The 20,440-nt window shown below is 44.1% G+C and overlaps 1 protein-coding gene across 1 annotated transcript in view; it reads left to right on the top strand.

Annotated features, from left to right (window-relative positions):
• Window positions 1-20,440, top strand: part of LOC105287730 (single Ig IL-1-related receptor) — a 98,252-nt gene that overhangs the window by 47,897 nt on the left and 29,915 nt on the right. Inside the window, exon 2 of the mRNA XM_011353464.3 lies at window positions 15,497-15,678. Coding sequence (XP_011351766.1) covers window positions 15,497-15,678 — 182 coding nt within the window. The remainder of the gene's footprint in view (window positions 1-15,496; window positions 15,679-20,440) is intronic.

A 20,440-nucleotide genomic window follows, 5' to 3' on the forward strand; every position in this document is an offset into this window, starting at 1 on the left:
TCTTATTCAAGATGGTAAGAAATTAAATAAAAATGTGACTGTCCTTGTAATATTCAAAATGAATAATTTTTTTCGGAGATTTACAGTCAAATTATATCTTTTTATAATTTACTTCCATAAAAAGAAATGCCAGATATTCTTTTAAATATATAATTTTGTCTCATTTATTGATAAGCATCTTAATAAACACAAATATATTATTAATTATTCAATCATTGGTACATGTTCAATTACTAGAACGTTTACCTTACGCGGAATAGTTGAAGCTTGCGCCGTTTTACGTGTCTTGGCGTGCATTGCTCGGGAAAATTATTAAATCCCATTATTAGAACAAATGTGAGAAATGTATCTCCAAAGTTTGTCTCTCGAAAATCTGTTGGGCGTTGTTTGTCGTGTTTCGTGTGCATCGACGGTCAGGATCAAGAAGCTTGTCCGCCTGAAACGTCGAAATAAACTCAACTTTGTCACGAAAGGTATCACCGGATCGACTGGACGAGAGAAAGAGGAAAAGATGGAAAGCTTATCCTTTCTTTTTTCTTTTAATATCTTTCCAGTTCTCAGTTCTCGGTGGAGATCAAAAGCAGAGGCAAAACGACGACAAGAACGACGAAAGGTCGAAAGAAGAAAAACGACGAAAGGACTCGTCGAACTTGGCGAGCAAGAGATTTCGTGCTTTCGAAGCCCTCTTTTCGAAAAAGAGAAGCTTGATGCAGGACAGTTAATCTTTTCTCTCGCTTTCTGTCCGTGTTTGATTGCTCGCTCCTATTGTCTCAATAATAGAAACAATATAAACAATACAAACAAACAAACAAAACAATATAAACATGAATCGATATAATATACATGGAAATTATGTTACACAATTACAAAGCGTCTCTTTATAATTTCTTTTTATCATTATTGAAAAAATTTCAATGAAAATGAAAAAGAATTCTCCAACATGACGACTCGTTGCACAAACATAACTTTACTATACTTTTTATGCACAAGAGTAAGAGTAGAGAGTAGACAACTCGGATCTACCGTGTCGTTGATAACAAGTTACTGATAAATTATTGATGCAATAATGCAAACGCGGCCGGATCGCTGGATGTAACGTGATGCAGAATACATTACGAAGAATGACGCATGTCGGTGGTTCGATACTATTAGTATTTCCATATTTATGCAAGCTAATGTTACATTTCGAGTGGGTCGTCGCTCGCGCGTATAAACAATGGCGTGCAAATATCATTTAGCAGCATTTCTCGTGATTTATGATGGAAACTCATACGTACGTGCGCGCTCACGCGCGCTCTGGTGTATATGTGTGTGTATGTATGTGTATGCACCCACGAAAATAATATGGCGTATTGGTGACAAATGGCGCGTCCATGATTCAATATTTACGCAATTGTTATGACGCGTTTCGTTTCAGCGATATTAAAACAGAATAGCCATTACTCTTGAGAAGCATATAGCGTCGGATAACGAGGGGAGATTCTGTACAGTGGTTACCTTGCGAAAAACTATTGCTAGAAAATGATATACGTCAGAGTACTGCTCAGCTGAAAGCTAAAGAGGGAAAAAAGTCATTTCGGTTTTAATCTCATTTCAAAAGTCTTTTAATTATACATTACCTACGTCAGTCGAGTTGACCGATAAAGATGACAACTTGAAATATGCTAGAAATTTTTAAATCTTGCGTCTCCAGAAATTTTAAGACGTGATATTCCACGACTCACTCAAACATGTATGTCTGACAAATAAAATATGTTTGACAAATAAAAAGTATTAATCGCCATTATCCATTTTCTCTGAAACGAGATACGTATTACCCATTCTCCTACTGGATCATCGTTTAATACGTTTAGTACATTCTTCTGTGTGTGATCCGAAAGTCGTGACTTGCTTATCACGACAGTCAATCAAGCTGAAGCACTTTGCAAAGCTGCAGAGTAAAGTTTGCACGCCAAAGTGACCAATCTGTAATGACCAAAGTGATGAAGAAACAATTTGTAGTGGTGATGATAAAATTTCACTGATTTCTCGAGGCAGGAGAACCGGATTTCATTATCAGGCAAATGCCTGATTTATACATCCTCACACTGGTTTTGGCTGTCCTGCTGGTTGTATCCCGGCCACGGCAATTAACAAAAACGCGATAACGTCGAGGACGTTACCTGGATGGAACCTGGGAGGATCATTAGCCTTTCCTCTCTCCGTTTCTCACACGCGCATTTCTTGAGGAATATGATCCTTAACGGTGAAAAAGAAATGGTCGTTCAAAGCGCCTCGAAACATTGTGACGCGCTATACGGGGTGTCGCAACGTTATCGCATATATCGAAGCTCGATTTTTGCAACTTTGAATAATCATGTCATTGTTTGACTTGCCGCTGCGTATCGTCGAGCACAGGATACTACTTATATACCGTTATATCTGATCGATAACGTTCTTTGATCGAACGAACTTTTTGCTGGAAGACGGTCGTCCGATAATGATAACCGAATCACAAACTCTGCCGGAAATCAAAGGTAAATTTCGCGGTAAAATATACCGCAGCGGAAGTGGTAATTCATTTCCGTTCACCGACGTGATTCCCTTTAGAAGCGAGCTCCGGATTAATCCGGCTGGCACACGTACGATGGAATTGGGAAAAACTTTTCTCGCTCTCAATCCTTCCTCTCTTGTGCCCGCTTCGCGCATCGCATCCGTCGTTACAAGGGTGAGGAGGTGCGCGTTTAATGCGTTGCACAACACGCCCGCGGTAATTTAATCGGTCTTACTTTGCGGAGCAAATATGGCGGAATCAGGGAAACGCATTTATGCGGGCTTACGCGGCTCGGGTTATGAATCCCTCCGCCTGCCTGTTTCCTTGTTTAGGGGCTTGCTAAATTTGCGAATTAGAGTTACACGACAAAGTTCCGCCCACCCGCGCGCTATCAGGAACTTCCGGACGCGCGGGCGCGCAGAACATTGTTCTCTGTTTAGCAACGAGTTGCTGCCGTGTTATGATCCCTTTGTAGATCAGACATAAAGTTTTGCAGGATGTCTCGGGGCGCTAATATAGCGGATCCAGGAATGCGGGACATCCTGACTTTGGAGATCTTTCGCTGCAGTCTTGTATTCTCGATCTTGAATCCAAGGACCGATAAAGCATCATTCATGACTGTCCGTTGAACCTTTTAACAGTTTTTCATAGTCTGCACCTTCGAATCGATGTTATATGTCTAGCTTTGAATTTCAAATTGTAAATAAACATCCGAGAGATTCGGAAACGCTAATCTCGTTGAAACATAATTCAGTGATATTTTCATCTAGAAAGGATAATGGCAGTAAGAACCACAAGCAACTATGTCGTGGATCGTGTTACTCGGGCGACTTATATTCGGTAACGTTCCGAGTCAACAATGCCGGAGAGATGAATAAAATTAGAATTGCGCTGCCGAAATAGGGATGTAAATTCTATTATGGAGAAAACGAAGAGAAAAGAGCAGATTTACTAAAAATGCTCGAAATGCGAGCACAGAGAACATTTCCTTGCCAAGATCAGTTAGTTTCCGCATCGTGTATCTGTCGTTTTTATGAAATTTACTTACAAATTCTTGGAAAAATGATTAAATTCATAAATTCCGTTTATTGTGAAACTTTACTCGAGAGAAAGAGAGAGAGGAGGGGGAGAAGTGCGTTAGAATGCGTTATCGGGCTTCGACACGATGATGACTTTGTATAATTTTCCAACCACATGTCTTACCGCGGTTGAATAAGATCTCGAAAGCTCTCGCGCACGATCTCATGTGCACCTGAAACTCATAAGTGCGCGTGTGTCGGGGGTGGGGCACCTTAAAAGGATCCGAAAGGATATTCCACCCCTTCTCTTCGCCGCTCCTTTCTACCTTTATCCCTCGTTCCTGCAAACGTGGCGGCAGAAGCGTCCGGAGGAACGCGGCTTTAAGCTCTAAAGCTCCACCGTCATTCTTCACCGTTGGTACACCGAGCTAAAAGAAGGATTTCCTTTTCCTGCCCGCTCCGCCGCTCCTACCGATCCATCTGCCGGAAAAATGGACGCTGCGGAAAAATCAGATGGCGGAGCTTGCGTGACGCGGAAAGGCGCTTTTCTCTTCGGCTTTCCGCACGACGCCAATTAATAATAGTCAATAGACCGCTTTCGAGCTTCGATCTGACCCCTTCTTTCACGAGTAGCACAGGCGATTCGCGCGAAACCTCCATTGGAAAAACGCATTTCTTCGTGTTTTTTTATTCTCCGCGCAATAATAAAAGTCCTAGGAAGATCTTTTGAAATTTTCTGAAAGTTTCGAAAATTCTTCGATCAAACTCTCGTGCGGGCGAATTCCGGATTTTTGGATTTTCGTGCCGTCTGATGTCTCTAAATCCTTGGATCGTCTACGCATCGCGTCCATCGAGGAGCTTTAAGCTCGAAAGCTTCCTTTGCCCAACCCACCATTCTTCACCTTCACCGTAGCCGGCTAAAAGAAGGATTTCCGCTTTTCCTTCGTCTCTCGTTTCTTCCACATCTCTCTACAGGCGGCCGGAAAAACGGACGGGGCTGAAAATCAGATGGCGAAATCTTTGTAACTCCGCGACTCGGGATCTCCTCTCCTCTTGGCTCTTCTATCGAAGGATCGTCCATCGACGGATATCGTGAGGCGATTTCAATCCAAGACTACGGCCGTCATGCTGATTTCCGCGTGTGCGAACATTCTCACGCGAAGAATCTCATCAGTTTCTCAATAATCTTTTTTCCGTATCAAGCGACGCGGCAGCGTCGCGACTCCAAGTACATAAAAAAATAATTTTCTTTTCCACAAGAGATCTTGATCTAAATCATGCCGCGCGACGCGATTTCAATTAGTTCATCGAGCAGAGAACAAACTTTTTCGTGGTGCTTTTAATCGTGGTGTGCGGTTCTTCCTTTCGACTTTTTCTTCCCCGAGAATTAAAAAGCGATCGTTTTATGTCGCACGATGGAGGACTAGTCGTTCCTCTCTCTCCTCTTATCCAGAACGGTCGTCTGTTCCTCCGTGACGAAAATTCTTGCGCAGAGAGAAAATAGAGGGAAAACAGATGGGAAACGGAGACAAGCCGACACGACGTTTGCGTCGCTCTCTGTCTCGGAGAGAGCAACGTACAATGGAGATTTTCATTAAAACACTCAAGCCGGCCGTTTCCGACAGCTTCCGAATATACTGGAAGAGCTTTTATCAAACGCTCGGAACGTTCTGAACGTGTCTGAAACGTGGCGACTATCTGAAGAGCTATCCAAGCAACCATCGACAGTGTTGTACGATGCACATGTATCTGTCTCATTCTCTTTTGCAATCTCTTAATCATCCGTCTTGTAAGGTGGACGATAATTTTCTCTCATCGCACTTAATTCTGCTCGAAAGATTTTGTAAGTAATTTGTAACTTTATCGTCGTCGATATCTCGATGTTTCTCCCTTTCAGAGGATTGACTCGTGATGTCTAGATATCCGTGTTTCTCACGCGAGGACAAAGCGAAGCGCGCATGCAATTACGGGCACCGACATCGCGCTCCAATTAGCGACGTCACTTTTCCGTCCACGCCGCGCAATTTACCCCTTCCTCATCCTCTGCCCCCTCATCCACTTTCGTGTCGTGACCGCTGCCGCGTGATCCCTGCCGATCTCGTTTTCCCATCGCGAAAGGATTGCACCTGTTCTCTCTTTCTCTCTCTCTTGCAATCTCACAGCTCGCAACCGGCCGGTCGAGCGTGCAAATCCGCTTCTCGTCGCGCAAACGGGGCACGGAGAGCAGCAGTAGGGCCTGAACTGCGGGCCGAAGGGAGGACGAGGAACCGCGGGTTTTTGCGCGGTGCACGTTTAATGGCGGGTGTTTGCACGTGGTTTCTTGCACGACCGGAAATTCCGTTCCACCGCGGTTTCCGCGACACGGGCGTGAAGCCGGGAAAATTGCGTGTCGCGGTTCGACGATCCGGGGAGCAAGAGAGAAAGAAACTCCGATGAACTCGGGCTGTGCGGGAACGAAAAACGAGTGAGAAACATTCGCGCAACTCGTGAAATAAGATTTTCTTCTTTTCTCTTTTCTTTTTTTTTCTTAATCGATAAAACGGCGCGATCTCTCAATCCGCGAACGGAAAAAGTAAATTGGCCAAAATTATACTGCCAGACGAAGAGAAAGTGCATTCTCTTGCACTTTGAGAGAAAAATAGAGAGTAGGTGGTGGAATGGATAGGAAAAGGGAGCGAGGGGGACAATGGTCTCCAGTTACGTTCTACGAATCGATTTCGACGACGAAGCGACGACCTGCAAGCCGATTGGCAATCTGGAATCTTCCACTTTCCTCTTCGTGGAATCGATCAGAGGGGAAAAGCAACGATGTGTCGGGAAAAAGGCCGCGTCTGTAACTATATGAACCTTTCTCCCGCGAGTGAACGACAAACTTTCCCTTCTTCAAGTTTTATCATGTAATAATATTTTTCAACAATTTCAGCAACTCTCTTTAAAAGCACCGTTCCAATGTTTGTGTATTATCAAAGGCAGATGAAGCATGCCATGTCTTTCACGAAGCTTTTACGCGCGTATAAAATTAAGTATAAAATTAAATTAACGAACGCGGTATCGCGAAATGTATCACTTTCTTAACTTACTTATTAACTTGCTCGCGCACTCACAAACGATGCGTAATATCATACGAAAAGTCGCAAGGCTCAAGGCACTTGGAAGAGGCTCCAGATGCAAATCCTTTCCGAATCCGTATAAGTCGGATAGCATCGTCAACGTTACAACTGCAACCGCATGCCGCACATCCGGTTTTCGGCGAGTTTGTCGACGGTGCCGATCGATCGCGGCTTGAAGCTGCGTTCGCTTTCCAGTAAGATTCGATAGAGTTTTCCGACGGTGTACGTGTTCTTTGTCATCGAATCGAATCACGAGAAACCGATTGCCGACCTTAACCCTTTTGCCATCGACAAACAACGCGGAATAAATCGAACTAAACTGAAGAAATGGTTAAGACTAGCCTGCATTGTTTTTTACATTTCAACTGATTTGATCGTTGGATGTGAAATTTCCTTAAATCTCACACTTTTTAAATCTTATAAATGTCACGTTATAAATATCTGAAAATATCAATGTATTAAATTGCCGTGCTATTGAATCGTGTCATCTCGTTGGCGCAACGGAGCCTGAACGAAAGCGTAACTCGAAAAAATTGACAGAGTAAATTGAAGCGAATTTTTCTTAGCGATTGGCGGGCAATTACCGTGACGTGAAATTCGCAATGATAAAGACGCCTTCCGCGGCAATGGAAGAAAAATCTTATTAAACGCGGTGGACCGCGGATTCTGCAGCAGAGGAAGAAGAAGGAGGAGGTAACTCGCGATCGATTATTCCCCTCCCGTCGCGAGAGGGAAATATTATTTTAATCGTTTCTTCCATCATCGGAGTTAATGTCTCGACAAATAGCGCGCCAGTTCTTTCGAGCTCGCTTTCATGTTGATCCTTTGATTCGCGAATTCATCATACGTGGCTTTGATATATGGCTTTGAGGAATAATTTTGAGTGTCGAGTTTGAACGTTTGAAGTTCGAGTTGACTGTGAGAAAATGTAGACTGACGTCGGGCATTTCCAGCTGCGATTTTCAGATCCTTGCGAGTGTTTCCAAATTGCCTATTATCATTGAAGGGTTAACCGAGAGACAGAGAGAGAGTCTAGGATATCTATCGAGTTTCAAAGGACAAGTTGGAAATTTGAGAACCGCTGCTTCAACTGATATCACCAAGAGCGCTTTGCTCTTTGTTACCGCTACATCGGCCCGATAAAAACGAGCCGCTTGTGCACGTCTCTCGCATTGTAATCGTACTACTTCTATTTCTCCGTCTAACGGCCGTTTTTCGCAAAGAAGAATCGAGTCCCGTTTGATTTTGCCGTAATCGTTTATCGATTATAAAACAAAGAGCGTACCAATCGTACCACACGATCCTTGTTACGTTCTCAAAGAAGGATCGCGTATTAGAAATGCGGGCTAACAAAAGTAGTGTAGTAAATAATAATTTCTTCGAAACAAAGAGGCTCTTGTATAACTTTGATCGGCACGCGCTCTTAATAATATTAATATTAATAATATTAATGATATTAATATTAATATTTCGATATTCAAAGTAATGTCGATGAATGTGCGACTGCAACGAGCACGACGCAATATTCAATAACCGTTGACTGCGAGTATTGAGCATGATAATATTGTTGCGAGATTGAATGACAATGATGAAAATAACAACGATAATCAAGCATTATCAAGATTTCATAAATATCAAAGTAACATTAAAATTTTATGTTACACTCGTTGCATGTGCGCGTATCGGATGATGTGTCAATCCAAGCTTGTATACAATGTAACGCAATCGACGCTGCAATACATAACAAAGTTCAAGAGCGCTCTCATAAAAATTTTCCCAAGTCATTTTACTCGCGAAACGATCGGGACTTTTAAACGGACATCCGAACGATAATAATTGCGAGCAAGCTCGGATACCAGCCGTGATCCGATAACGAGGGGGAGGAGAGGATAAATCTCCGGGAGGATTGAGATAATGACGCGACGAGAATTTTTCTTCTACTCCGTTAATCTTGCCGAAATTTAAAGGGTACATCCGGGCGAAAGTAATTGCACGGAAGGCAAGGCGAAGGATCGAATTAGTACATGATAGCACGGAAGAGGGAAGGGTGGTTGGCGGAGGCCAATTTCGTCTCGGAGGCTGTAGAAGCGAGACCGGTGGTTAAATAAATTGGTCTCGTCGTGGAAATTGAATTCATGTCAAACTACCGAAACGTGGACTCGAATCTTTCTAGGCACACATGTTATTTCACGTAGGTTGCAGATGCCGATTCTCCCTTTTGATTTCAATCTTTCCACGATGCAATTTTACTCGATATGTTCTTCCTCTGCCATTGTTTCTCGCGTACTCTTCATTTTTCTCCTCGCGAGGCCAAATGTGGTGGTTCGCGTCAAGACTCAATATGCCGCTCTCTGTCGCGTAATCGATTTTCCGCTCGAAATTTCCTCGAAGCCGACGAATGGATGTCAAGGCGAAACGTAAAGTTTTCCCGGAAAGATCTCGTACGTCAGACTCGCTTCTGAGGTAAGGGGACTGCAGTTATCCAAATAGAAATGCACGTACACCCACGCCGCACGGCATTCAAGAAGCCCGATCTCGTATACCGGACCGAGCTCAATGCTATCGCGTTTCCTTTTCAATCAATTCGCATTCGACCTTTTTAGGCAAGATTTCGCGCATTGACAAAGAATACCCTTCCGTTGGAATTTGTCCAACGTGAATTTGCTAATGCGTGATCGATCGGTACGGAGAACGTAGACTTTTCAACTACGCGCAAAAGTAACCGCATCGTTTGACATTGCTATCGCGAGGCGCCGGCACTTGCTCAAACCCGTTGCATCGTCCTATTCAATTTCCGGAATTGAGCGGCCGTCATACTCACACGTGACCCTCTTTCGATGACCTCCGCCCTTCCGGATGTCGTTTTTCCGTTACCGGATAACCGCTCGTCGAGGGACATTGCAGATGATACTCCCCGGAAGCTGTCGTCCGCGCGACGATCGCGATGAAGAACATATATATGGCAAGACGAGTGAAACGAAAACGCATAAGAGAAAAATGAGGGGAACGAGATACTTGCCTCGGAATTGAGAGAGAAAAAAAATCAAATTTAAATATTGACATCGTTTTCACTTGAGGTTAGCATCAGCGACGCGTAAGAGTCGGAAAAAGAGAGCTCCCATTTTCGAAACGGACGGAAAATTTCGGAAACTATTTCAGACTCGAAAAATGCGCAGTAGTTGGTTGGAAAGTTTTCGAGCGTCGTTTCGAAAATCGTTGGAGCACGTTCCGATCGGGCGGCTTTCCAGCCAGGTGATTGGTTTTCCCTGGATCCAGCGCGTTTCAGCCCGTTGAACTTTTCTTGCCGCCTGACCTCGCGCGAGGCACTCTCGCCTCGTAATCGCGTTCGCGGAATCGGACAACCGAGCGGGTGCAACCCCGCGCAATAAATTCGTGCTGCCCCGTGCGCTGCCACACCGCCGCCCCCGTTGCTCGGTAATAAAGCAATCGATTTCTCGAGGCCACGTGGATCGCGCGCGTTTCCAGGTATAAGCCAGCTCGTCGCGGCCGTCGACGAGTTCAGAGAAGCCCTTATGAGAAATCGATATGTACCTTCTTGATACGCAAATGTCGTTTCGAGACGCCGAGATCGTTGATCGGCCGCTTCATCAGTTTTCGGTTCCCGGTTCCCATCCTCCACCCGGAAAACCGCAGTGTTTCCCTTCATCGTGAAACACATCCACAAGCATTCATCAGTTGCAGGAAATCACTTGGCACTGTATGCCAGGTTTTACTGTATTGTATAGCAATGGCGACCAAAGCGAAAATTTTCATACAATTTATAGGATGATAATTATTCTAATAATTAATCAAACAACATCGTGTGTATTCTCGAAAATTGTGAGAAATTTCAGAGCTTCGTAATCCCGTTGCGAGGGATGAGAGGAGGATGGGTCAGCGGATGGATAGAGAGCCCTTTCTAGTGGTCTGACGGGAGAATCCGAAATTAGGAAACCGTCCTTCTACAGGTTCGACAATTCCGCAACCACCCTCCTGCCATCCTCTCCGCTTTTCACGAGTCCTGCGCCAATATCTCATTCTCTACTGATCGGTGGCAGTCGCAAGGCAGACAAATGGTGGTCGCGTGCTTTGGCAAGAACGAAGGACCCATTCGGTCGGACTTTGGACGAATCGTCGTCCAGTATCCAGCATCGTCGGTCCAGAAAATCCATCTTTTAATCGGGCGCTCGATCTTTCGCCGACACGCGGTGTTTTTCTTATCATTCCGATTAGACAAGATTAATTCGCGATGCCTGCAGTAATGTTTCACTTAGCTCTTTTTTAGATTACCTGGTCGGTTTACTATCGCGCGCATACTTTTGCTTATTAACGCGGCAATTTCACGCGATAAATTATCGGAAATAAAAAAGAAACGAGAGAATTAAAACGGCGGACGTCTCATTCCATTCCGTTAAAATCCATCTGCTTAATTAAAATGAAATTACTTTGGAAACTTTCCGTCTTTTTCTCTTCCGCTCTGTTTATTTCCGGTTTAGAGATTTTATTTATTCCATCGTGTAAATTTGTTCTTTTCGGAATTAAAAGAATTATTTCATACTTTTCGAATCCTTGGATGTTTTTACTCGCTACATTTGCCGATATATATAGTTTGTTCCTCTGTATGTTATCGCCAACAGGCGATCAATGCAAGATGCATTGCAAAGATTCGCCGACGGGCGCAGACTCGGAAATTCGGCGACATTTAGCCGATGCGCGAGCATTAAATATGAAAACGGGCGTGCCTTAATTAACGTGCAAATCTGCCGAAAACCGGCTGGTAGATGCGAAATTCATGCCTTAACGGCGCATCTCGACCGACGCCCGTCCCCGTTTCCCTAATGAAAGTAAATCCGACGTCGTGAAACTTTCAGCGAATGATCTATCCGCGAACTGAACGTTCAACTGATCGACAACGTCAATATTAATATCGCATGATGTTTTCGTCTTTCTCAGCCTCGACATTCATTTATTTAATCAACCATTCAAATGAATTTTTCATTTTCATTTTCATGGTATTTTTAATAATCAAAGCAACACTAAAATATTAATTGAACCATTTTTTACTTTGGCAATTATTCATCATCAAACATGCGCCATCAAGTTCTCTTGCTATGATCACGATCATAAAATATTTCTTGAGTCTATTCTTTATTCAATTTGATTGATTGTCTCCGATTGAACCGCTCGATTGTTCCCAAATATATCCCACGTATACGCAGAGATACGTTTGGATATTGTGGCTATTCCTCCCAGCAAAAATAATCTTTCTAGGAGATGCTTCATCTTTTAGTATTTTTCTCTTTGAAGACACAAGTGTCCTTTATATGTGTGTGTTGTGTGTGTGTATACATTTATATACATATATATACATATATGATAAGACATTGATTTAAGTAATCATCCTATTGTGATTTGAACTTATTTGTTTTATGCTCTTTGCGTAACGACAATTACTTGAATTTTGCGTTTCTCTATCCAGACAATTTCCCAGAAAGTTTATTCGCATGGTAGCTGATTCGATCACAATTTTACAACAATATTATTCACGATCCCGTTTGAGACTGGAATCGCCGCTTGCGAATAGGCGCGTTTCGAGATGCCGTTTGAATCAGCATGGCGCGCCACAGACTCGATGGTTGAATTATGTAATCCGCAATTTGCGATTTTGCGTTTTGCCACCAGGTCAAATGCGCCCGGCCGGAATTAATGAGACGCGTTTACGCGCGGCGCGCACGATTCATCTCGATGAAAATCCTCCTTGCCTCGATGAAGCGTTTTCGCTCTTTTGCACGCGGTTCATCATGAAATGCCGTTTGGTCTCGAATTATCAGGTTTGCAAAAATCAAGAAGAAAATTCCAGCAAAACAGGACACTCGATGTAACGAATTGCAGCTCGTCTTGTGACGAGATGAAATGGACTTTGCTCGATGCGAATAAGTAATTGAATCCAACGTTGGTCGGCTTTTTTCCCCGAGAGGACAAAGGATAACAGCCAATTACAGCGCAACAATGAGCCAGCCGACGAAAAAGTTGGATACAGTTTCACGAGTACAATCAAACGGACGGTAGTCGTTTCGCCGTTGCGTGATTTTTACGTGACGGGAATAACGAGCGCGTTATTTTGCACGTCGATGCTATTCTAATGGACGGGATTCTTTCATGTCAAAGCGCACGCGTAAAAAGGGTCATTTACAGTAAACGGAATCTATGAAGCGGGATGTGTAACATTATATTTCATTTTGCAACATTATATTAAAAATGTAACTTTGTCAACTTTTTTTCACCTGCAATTGTCATTTACTCTGATTTCTATCGCCATTAGATTTCATTTCCGTTATTTAGTACACACCGTTATTTACACACGTGCAAAAGCGCGTACACACACATGCGTTATATACGTATATATATATATATATATACGCTAGAGTTTTTATTCATCATCTTAATTAAATCGTGCGTCCCTATACCTACTTGTTGCAAATGATGGATCACTAATTAATTCGACAAATGGCTTTACACTACGGGAGAGAAGCCAGCAATTATTTTATGAATATGCCAGAACAAATTCATCGAAATAAAATTCACGTTAATTACGCGAGTCGGCCGTGTTTCAGAGCTATTAAGGACAGTCAGTGATCCCCGAACATTTTCAGAATGCGTTCCATATTGGAAATGGGATTTAACGACCGAATATAATGCGCGATCCGATAACACCACGCGCTCGAGCACAATAATAATTAAATGGTCATTTTTGCAAATCGCCCGCTGCAAATTATAACCGAGCGCTGCAGCGGTTCTCAAATCTATGCATTCGGCATTTCAAGTTTGCAAAGAAACATTTCGAAATCTTAATCCTCAAGTCTCTTCATTCAAAGACACGAAAATCCGCCAGACCGGGAGCTTTCAGGATTTATCAGAATCCAAAGTCAATATTAATCACAACGTTCCGTGAAATTTCCAAATCCAAATTAAAATTTGCATTTGCAAGGTCTCGCGATCTTTTGCTATTACGATATCCTTGCAGATTTCCTTCATTCCTTCCATCTAATTTCAAGACTTTCGTATTTCGATATTTTTGCATTTGAGTTGGTTCCCCTATCTTGTTCCAGACACTGGTTCTTGCGAGTCCTGAACTTTCTTGTTCCCGGATTCTCGAATGTTTCGGTGCCTTTATTAGTCTTTGAAAGTTCTGCCAGGCAGCGGAATCCTCGTTAGAATCAGTCCGAACCAGTTTGACATTATCCCGGTGCGAAAGGGACGCGAGTGCTCGCGGACAAATGGATACGAAAGGAGCGGGGGAGGAGGATAGGAAGCGCTCTTTATTAAAAATTCTTATTCAAAGTACGCCGGTAACACACAGAAGCTCGTAAAAGAAGTCCTGCCGATGTAGGAGAAGCTTTAATAAAGGAATTCTTAATGGCGGTCGTCCCAAGATTGCCGATCATCCTGTCGCTCCTTCGGGAACGAAGGGTACGTTTGGCTTATTAAAAATCTTTTATTTACGACGTCGTGACGGAGCGGGGAGGTCGCCGATGAAAATTGCCGCCTGTGAAAATTTCATGAATGTCGTGGCTTCTCGCGACCATGAGCTTTGAATAGCCTTTCAGGGACGCCGGGTCCTACTGATTGAAAAGCAATCGTTCCAGAGAAGATGATCCTGATCGAACAAAGACTCGAGAGTGCAAGGAGCTGAGACAAAGAGTCGCCAGTCAATGCATTGCACGAATAGAGGATAAAATCATCGTTTGAAGATTGAAGAATTGGGGAATGAAAAATTCCTTGCGTGTGCCAGTCGGCAACAGCGACGACAGAAACTTTCGAGCAGTTTGCACGTGCGCGCGCGCGCGCACGATGCCTCTTTGATCCGTGAGTAAAACGAAAGTAGATTTGCCTAGTGCACTAGAAATTGAATTACGTGGAGAGTTTTCTTTCCTTTTCAAGGGGTAGCATCGAATCCTTGATCCCTACCTAAAGAGCGAACGCAAGGCTTGCTCTTGTAACGAGAGATTATTCAGTGCACGGGGCTCAATGTGAAATTAGAAATCGCGATAGATGTACAGTCCGCGCGAAAAATTTCAACATTACTGCAAGATGGAATGCATACCTCGACATTACTGACATGGTAATACAACGGTAAATTAACAGAGTGATTGCAACGGCAGCGGCAGCGATATAGTCTGGGCGATTTATTTTCGCAAACGGTTCAATGCTCCTGATTCTTCCTTCCTTCGAGTGTTTGCCGGAGAGAACGCTCGTTCTCTCGACTTTTATCTTTACAACGAAACGAATGCTCTCAAGAACAACCATCGATATTCCTGTCCCGGAAATATCGAGCTTGTTCTTGAGTGCGACGTGTTTCAAGACGATCGGCCACCGCCCAATCCTTTCCGACCCTGCTATAATTTATTGTTCCGTGAAAAACGTCTCGTGCCCTTTTCCAAATTTCCGTTCAATAAATATATCCTTTTGTTTTTCGTTTCAGAAACGAGAACAATAACATGATTCAATAACATGAAAAGATAAAAATGCAACAAGAGACAATAAAACTAATACAAGTTAAAAACTTTACTTCGCATTTCAAATTACGTTCCATCGTTTACGTTTTGCATAACGTTTATTTATAATTATTCGTATACGTGTTTCAAGTTCTCTCGAGCATGAATAAATTTCAACAGTAAAAACATTTACAGACATTTTTGTCGGTTTGCATGCAGCGTGTTGACTTTGTAGCGCTCTTACAAATTTATTTAACAAATTGATTTTTCTCGAGAATAATAAATACTGAGAATTTGTTCGCTCGTATTTGTAATTCATTTTCATTGTTTTTGCCGCAGGTACAAGGACAACAGAGCTTACCCATGGCCAGGTGGAGAGAGCCACTTTATCCTGTATCCCGAGAGCGCGAATCAAACGATCTACACGCAAGAGATGCGAGCATCGGATGCGGGACGCTACTCCTGTCTGGCACGTAACGACACGACTACTCTGGAGGGCGACATCACCCTCGCTGTAATCGGTAGGTAGAATATTCCGCGATAAACTTGATGAGATTCATTCGTGAGATTTATTGAGCAAGAAACGAATCGATTTGATGCGACTCGCATCTTGTTTTTTTTTTCGAGAGAAGATGGATTTGTGAGATGTCGGTGCGGTTTGTGATACATGTATAAAAGGAGAGAAAAAAAGAATTAGTCCAAAAGTTGCGTGTGTAGTCGCGATTTGAGCTCTCGGGCTACAAGAGGAAACGAGGACAAAATCCGGATGATTTTACAAAGATTCACCTTTGACGCTTTCATTCAAAATAAAAGAGACGGGGAAACGCCCGATCAGCTACGGATTGTCGCAAAAAGCGCTGCAAAATGTCAATCGCCATCGCCGACAAAACGATACTCGTTCCCGATATTCGCGTCAAAGAGCTCCGTCATGATATTGTCACGTGTCGACATTATCCCCGTGGGATTCACTGTCGGTCCGCATGTAAGAGACAATTGTCTTTAATCTTTTCGCAATCCTCGGAATCTCCGAAATTTCGTCATTTTTAAGGATTGATATTACGTCTCGTTATGAGATGGATTTTTGAAATTGTAGTCGCCCAGCGCGTATAATTCCGTCATTGTTCGCGCGACGGGACTAATGACTTCTCCTGGAAATCGTAGCTGTGGCCATGCTTGCTCGAGATGATTCGAGATAGCAGTGTAACGGTATGCACCCCCGCGTGAATGTATCGACCCGGAATTTCAATTAAAGCTCGCTGCTGTCCGATCTGATTGGTTCGGAGCATAGTCAGTCGCTTTTTCCGGCGCGACCTTTCGGTCCCCGATCAGGGAAAATGGGATAAGGGTATTTGCGTGCGATCCACCACGATTTTTATGACATTTCAATCGATGTTTCGTGACTGGACACGTGGGCAATATTTCGAGGGATTGTCATCAAGCTGAATGGATTTCGACAGAAAAATTTGTAAGCGACAACAAGAGGGGGAGGGATATCATATATTGTTTATGTTCCTGTAAAATACAAAAAAATTCGAGTCTGCCGAGCGCATTAGAATTCAGTCTGGTCGCGCTTGATTTTGGAAAATTCGCCGGAGCGTATCTTTGAACGATGAGAGAAAATCACCGAATTAATATTCACCGGTGGAGCGACCGCGCTTCCGGTTGTCTACGCTTCTAAATCCCTCGATTTAGCGAGCATTCGTGCACCATCGCCGCTTCTCTTCCTCGTCCTGCCTGTCGATGTAACCAACTTGCAGCTCGCCTAGCAATTTGCCGGAAGTCATCCAAGAAAATTGCGTGTTCAAACCTTTTCGCATGGTACATTAAGCTTGCACTCCGTGTCCCTGCCGAATTGAATCGTAATCATCTTGATCGAGGTCGAGAGAGAGAGAGAGAGAGAGAGAGAGAGACATGTTCATATGGTTCAATAAAATTGCGTTGAATAGGTAAAGGGAACAACATCCGTTCATGACGTGATTTTCACGAAACGAAGGAAACGCAATAGGTGCAACGGCGAGCGAGATAATCGAGAGTGCTTCACGTCTGCCCGCGGGTAGCCCGCGGCCGAATTAATGAATAAATTCCTTACACGGTCGGACGAGCCGAGAAAGCAATCGCCGGCCGTCGCTTCGCGGAAAATTGCAAACTGGGAAAATTGGCACGATCTCTCACGATTCTCTCCTTCTCTCGTACACACGAGGTGCGTAGGTAGAAGATTCCGCGAACAGCCAATCGAATCTCCTTCGTGGAAAGTATACTCGCCGCAAGATACATCACTTCTGCATCTGGCCTGGCCTGATGATACGCCACGTACACAGTGCACTTTGACTTTCAGTAGGATGCTGTGAATTATCCTGAAAATTATCCTACCCAGCAACTGAATGGAAAAGCCGCACATGTGCGGTCGTCTACAACGGCAAGCGCAAAGCTCATCAGAATTTCGTCTGGCTTATTTCTCGAGGTGAATGCTGTGTAAAAGTATCGTTAAATGACGAGAACGTGTTCGGGGAAGCTTTAATCGAGCTTCCCTGAAACACAGAGGCGGTCCCGTGCGTGCGACGTTTGCGTCTCGCTGTATTGGCAGGCATCGTCGTTTCTTCGATCATGTCACCAGAATTGCATTTCTGCAGCATCGCTTAAAAAACTTTGCAGGAGCATTCACACGTATTGTGTTACGATTCACGCATGAAAGTTACACGACTGGAATAAGCGTTTCCAATTAACGCGTTCGTGATTACGTCCAAACTCGACTCGTGTCCGGCAACGACCGGAAACGAGTAACGTGCGCACTCGCGAAAAGCCTCTTTCAACTGGTTCCTCTCGTTTTTTATCGTTGCGCATTATTGCGAGCGCGACAGCTAATTTTCATCGGTATTTCGTCAATCTGACGCCACTGCTGACGTACGATAAATGAAATTGCCACAATTTCCGCGCGGGCAGTTCTCGCTCGTCCGGAAATGTTCTCCGCATCTACCGCAAATGCAAAAGCGTCATTCGACAGAGATCGACGAGTTAGCAATTTTTGTCGCTCCAAGTATTTACGGTTCATTCCAAGTCGCATAAATCCATGGAGCCGCGTAAAGTTATTTGCTTCGGGGAGAAAGCTTTCTCTCTTTCTCTTTCTCTTGATCGTCATTCCACGAGCGACCATCGCGACGATGAATTCAATTTGCTATTTTCGTCAAATTGCGATCACCCCGACGGAACGTTGTTGCAGTCGCTGGCAGGACTCCCTTTGTCGTCACGCGGAGAGATCGATCCTCGTCGTTACAAAAGGCTGTGTAGACGCGCGCAGCGAGAAGCCGATTCGCGAGATAATTACAAAATCGTATTGCAAATCATGGTACTATTGTACATGCGAATCGACTGAATGTCGAAATTCAGGAAAAATTCTCTTGGAAATTGAAGATGCAAATGTATCTCGTTTCGCGTAACATTTTATCGTCGCTACGATAAATAAAAGTTTAAAGAAAATTAACATTTACAACTAAACGTCCAGGGAGGTAAAATATGTACGTAATTTGACACAAGCCTCGCACTCCTCACCGCTAATTCTGCAGCGTTATTCTCGGGTGCTTTTTGCGCGAGGTGGTGCGAAATTCATAATACCACCGAAACTTGTCAGGGTTCTCTCTTGCTCGCAAATAGAACCGTAAAAAAGGGAAAGAAAGAAGGAAAAAAAGGACAAAAGGGAGAAAAAAAAGAGAAGAGAAAGAGAGTGGCGCGAGTGCGTGTACGTAACAATCTGATGGGCGGCGCGCGGGGTCCATCCGGGATGGATGGACCGGTGAATTACGGGCGCGCAGCTATGCGCTCGGTAGATTACAGTGGCGGGGAATTGGGTCGATTTAATCCGCACGTTTTGCGCAGCACGAGGTATACGCGCGTAGGTAGATGGATAGATGATGTTCCGCGAATCCACGATCAATTCCCTTTCGTGGAAGCGCATCCCAGATCGGAGACGCGTTTATTAGCCGGATGCACTCGATGAGAAACCTGCAGGGAGCGAAGCCAATTCGAGAGGGGCGAGCTTTTCGTCTATTCGACAATCCCTCGTAGCAATTTCATATTGATAAACCAAACAGAAAAACGTCTTGAATGTAATAATTTGCCACACGTCTCGCACGTCACACACGTGCGCGCGAATTTTCAGTGCAACGTGATTGAAAGGAACTCCCGAGAATCGGAGAATCGGAGTGAGAGGCACAGATTGTTCGCAAACGCAAACAATCCTCGAAGAGTTAAATCAGCCACATTGACACACTACCCACAACACCTCCGAATCAATTTTCAGATGTTATCACTCCCGGGTCGCTTGTTTGAATTTCTTTCTCGTTTCAACGAGCATCGAACCATCATTTCGTCCGTCGCGGTTGCACCTCATTCACGACCAGTCCCATTCGCACCCTCCACTTTGAAGGTTTACAGCTCGACGGCGCTTTATCGCCGCCGGCCTTTCGGATACTCGATTTACGATACGCGCGACTTTAAGAGCTGCCGAATGCTGTTTACCCTTACGATCTCTCTTGCCATCTTGCCGTAAAGTTTCGAACCATCGTAAAATCCAGCCGCATCGAAATACCTGCTGGTGCAAGATTATTTCTACTTGTTACTAGAAAATAACTCGCGATAGACGAGGATGAAAAGGATTGCAACGTAAAAAAAGTGGCAAATTTCGCAAAATTTTACAATCCGTTCGATCGATTTCTAGTTACAAGCCGAAACATCTTGAGCGGAATCACGCGACTGCAGCCAATCCTGCGGCTTATCGCTCTAATAACCCATATCGATTTCCATACGTCAATTTAGGATGGAGGAGGCTCGAGGGGAGACCAAAGAGGAGTACCACAGGCGATATCTCAAGCCTAATTACGAGCGGAGATGATGCAGCGCAACGTACGCCGAGCGAGATAGCGCGTACGAATCGCCGCGGAGCATGATGATGCTGATGACGATGATGACGACGATGATAATGATGATGATGATGCTGCGAGCGATGCAATTAGCGCTGCATTATCTCTTGCGCGCAACTATCGACTCGGGCTATTTTCGCGTGCGACCAGATGCTTCTATCGCCACGGGAGAGCCTTCACGTAAGAAGGAAGCTCCCAAAGGCACGATTGCGTGCGCTCGTGGAAAATTTAAACCCCGTCGAATGTCGTTACAAACTCCACATTCTAGACATTACAAAATATGGAAAATGTGAAAGGGACGACTTTACCAATTTCAAATATATTGACATATATATCAAGGATATGGATAGCTCAGACTAACTCGCGAAAA

Source organism: Ooceraea biroi, chromosome 7 (genome assembly GCF_003672135.1).
Source record: "Ooceraea biroi isolate clonal line C1 chromosome 7, Obir_v5.4, whole genome shotgun sequence".
Taxonomy (NCBI): Eukaryota; Metazoa; Arthropoda; class Insecta; order Hymenoptera; family Formicidae; genus Ooceraea; species Ooceraea biroi.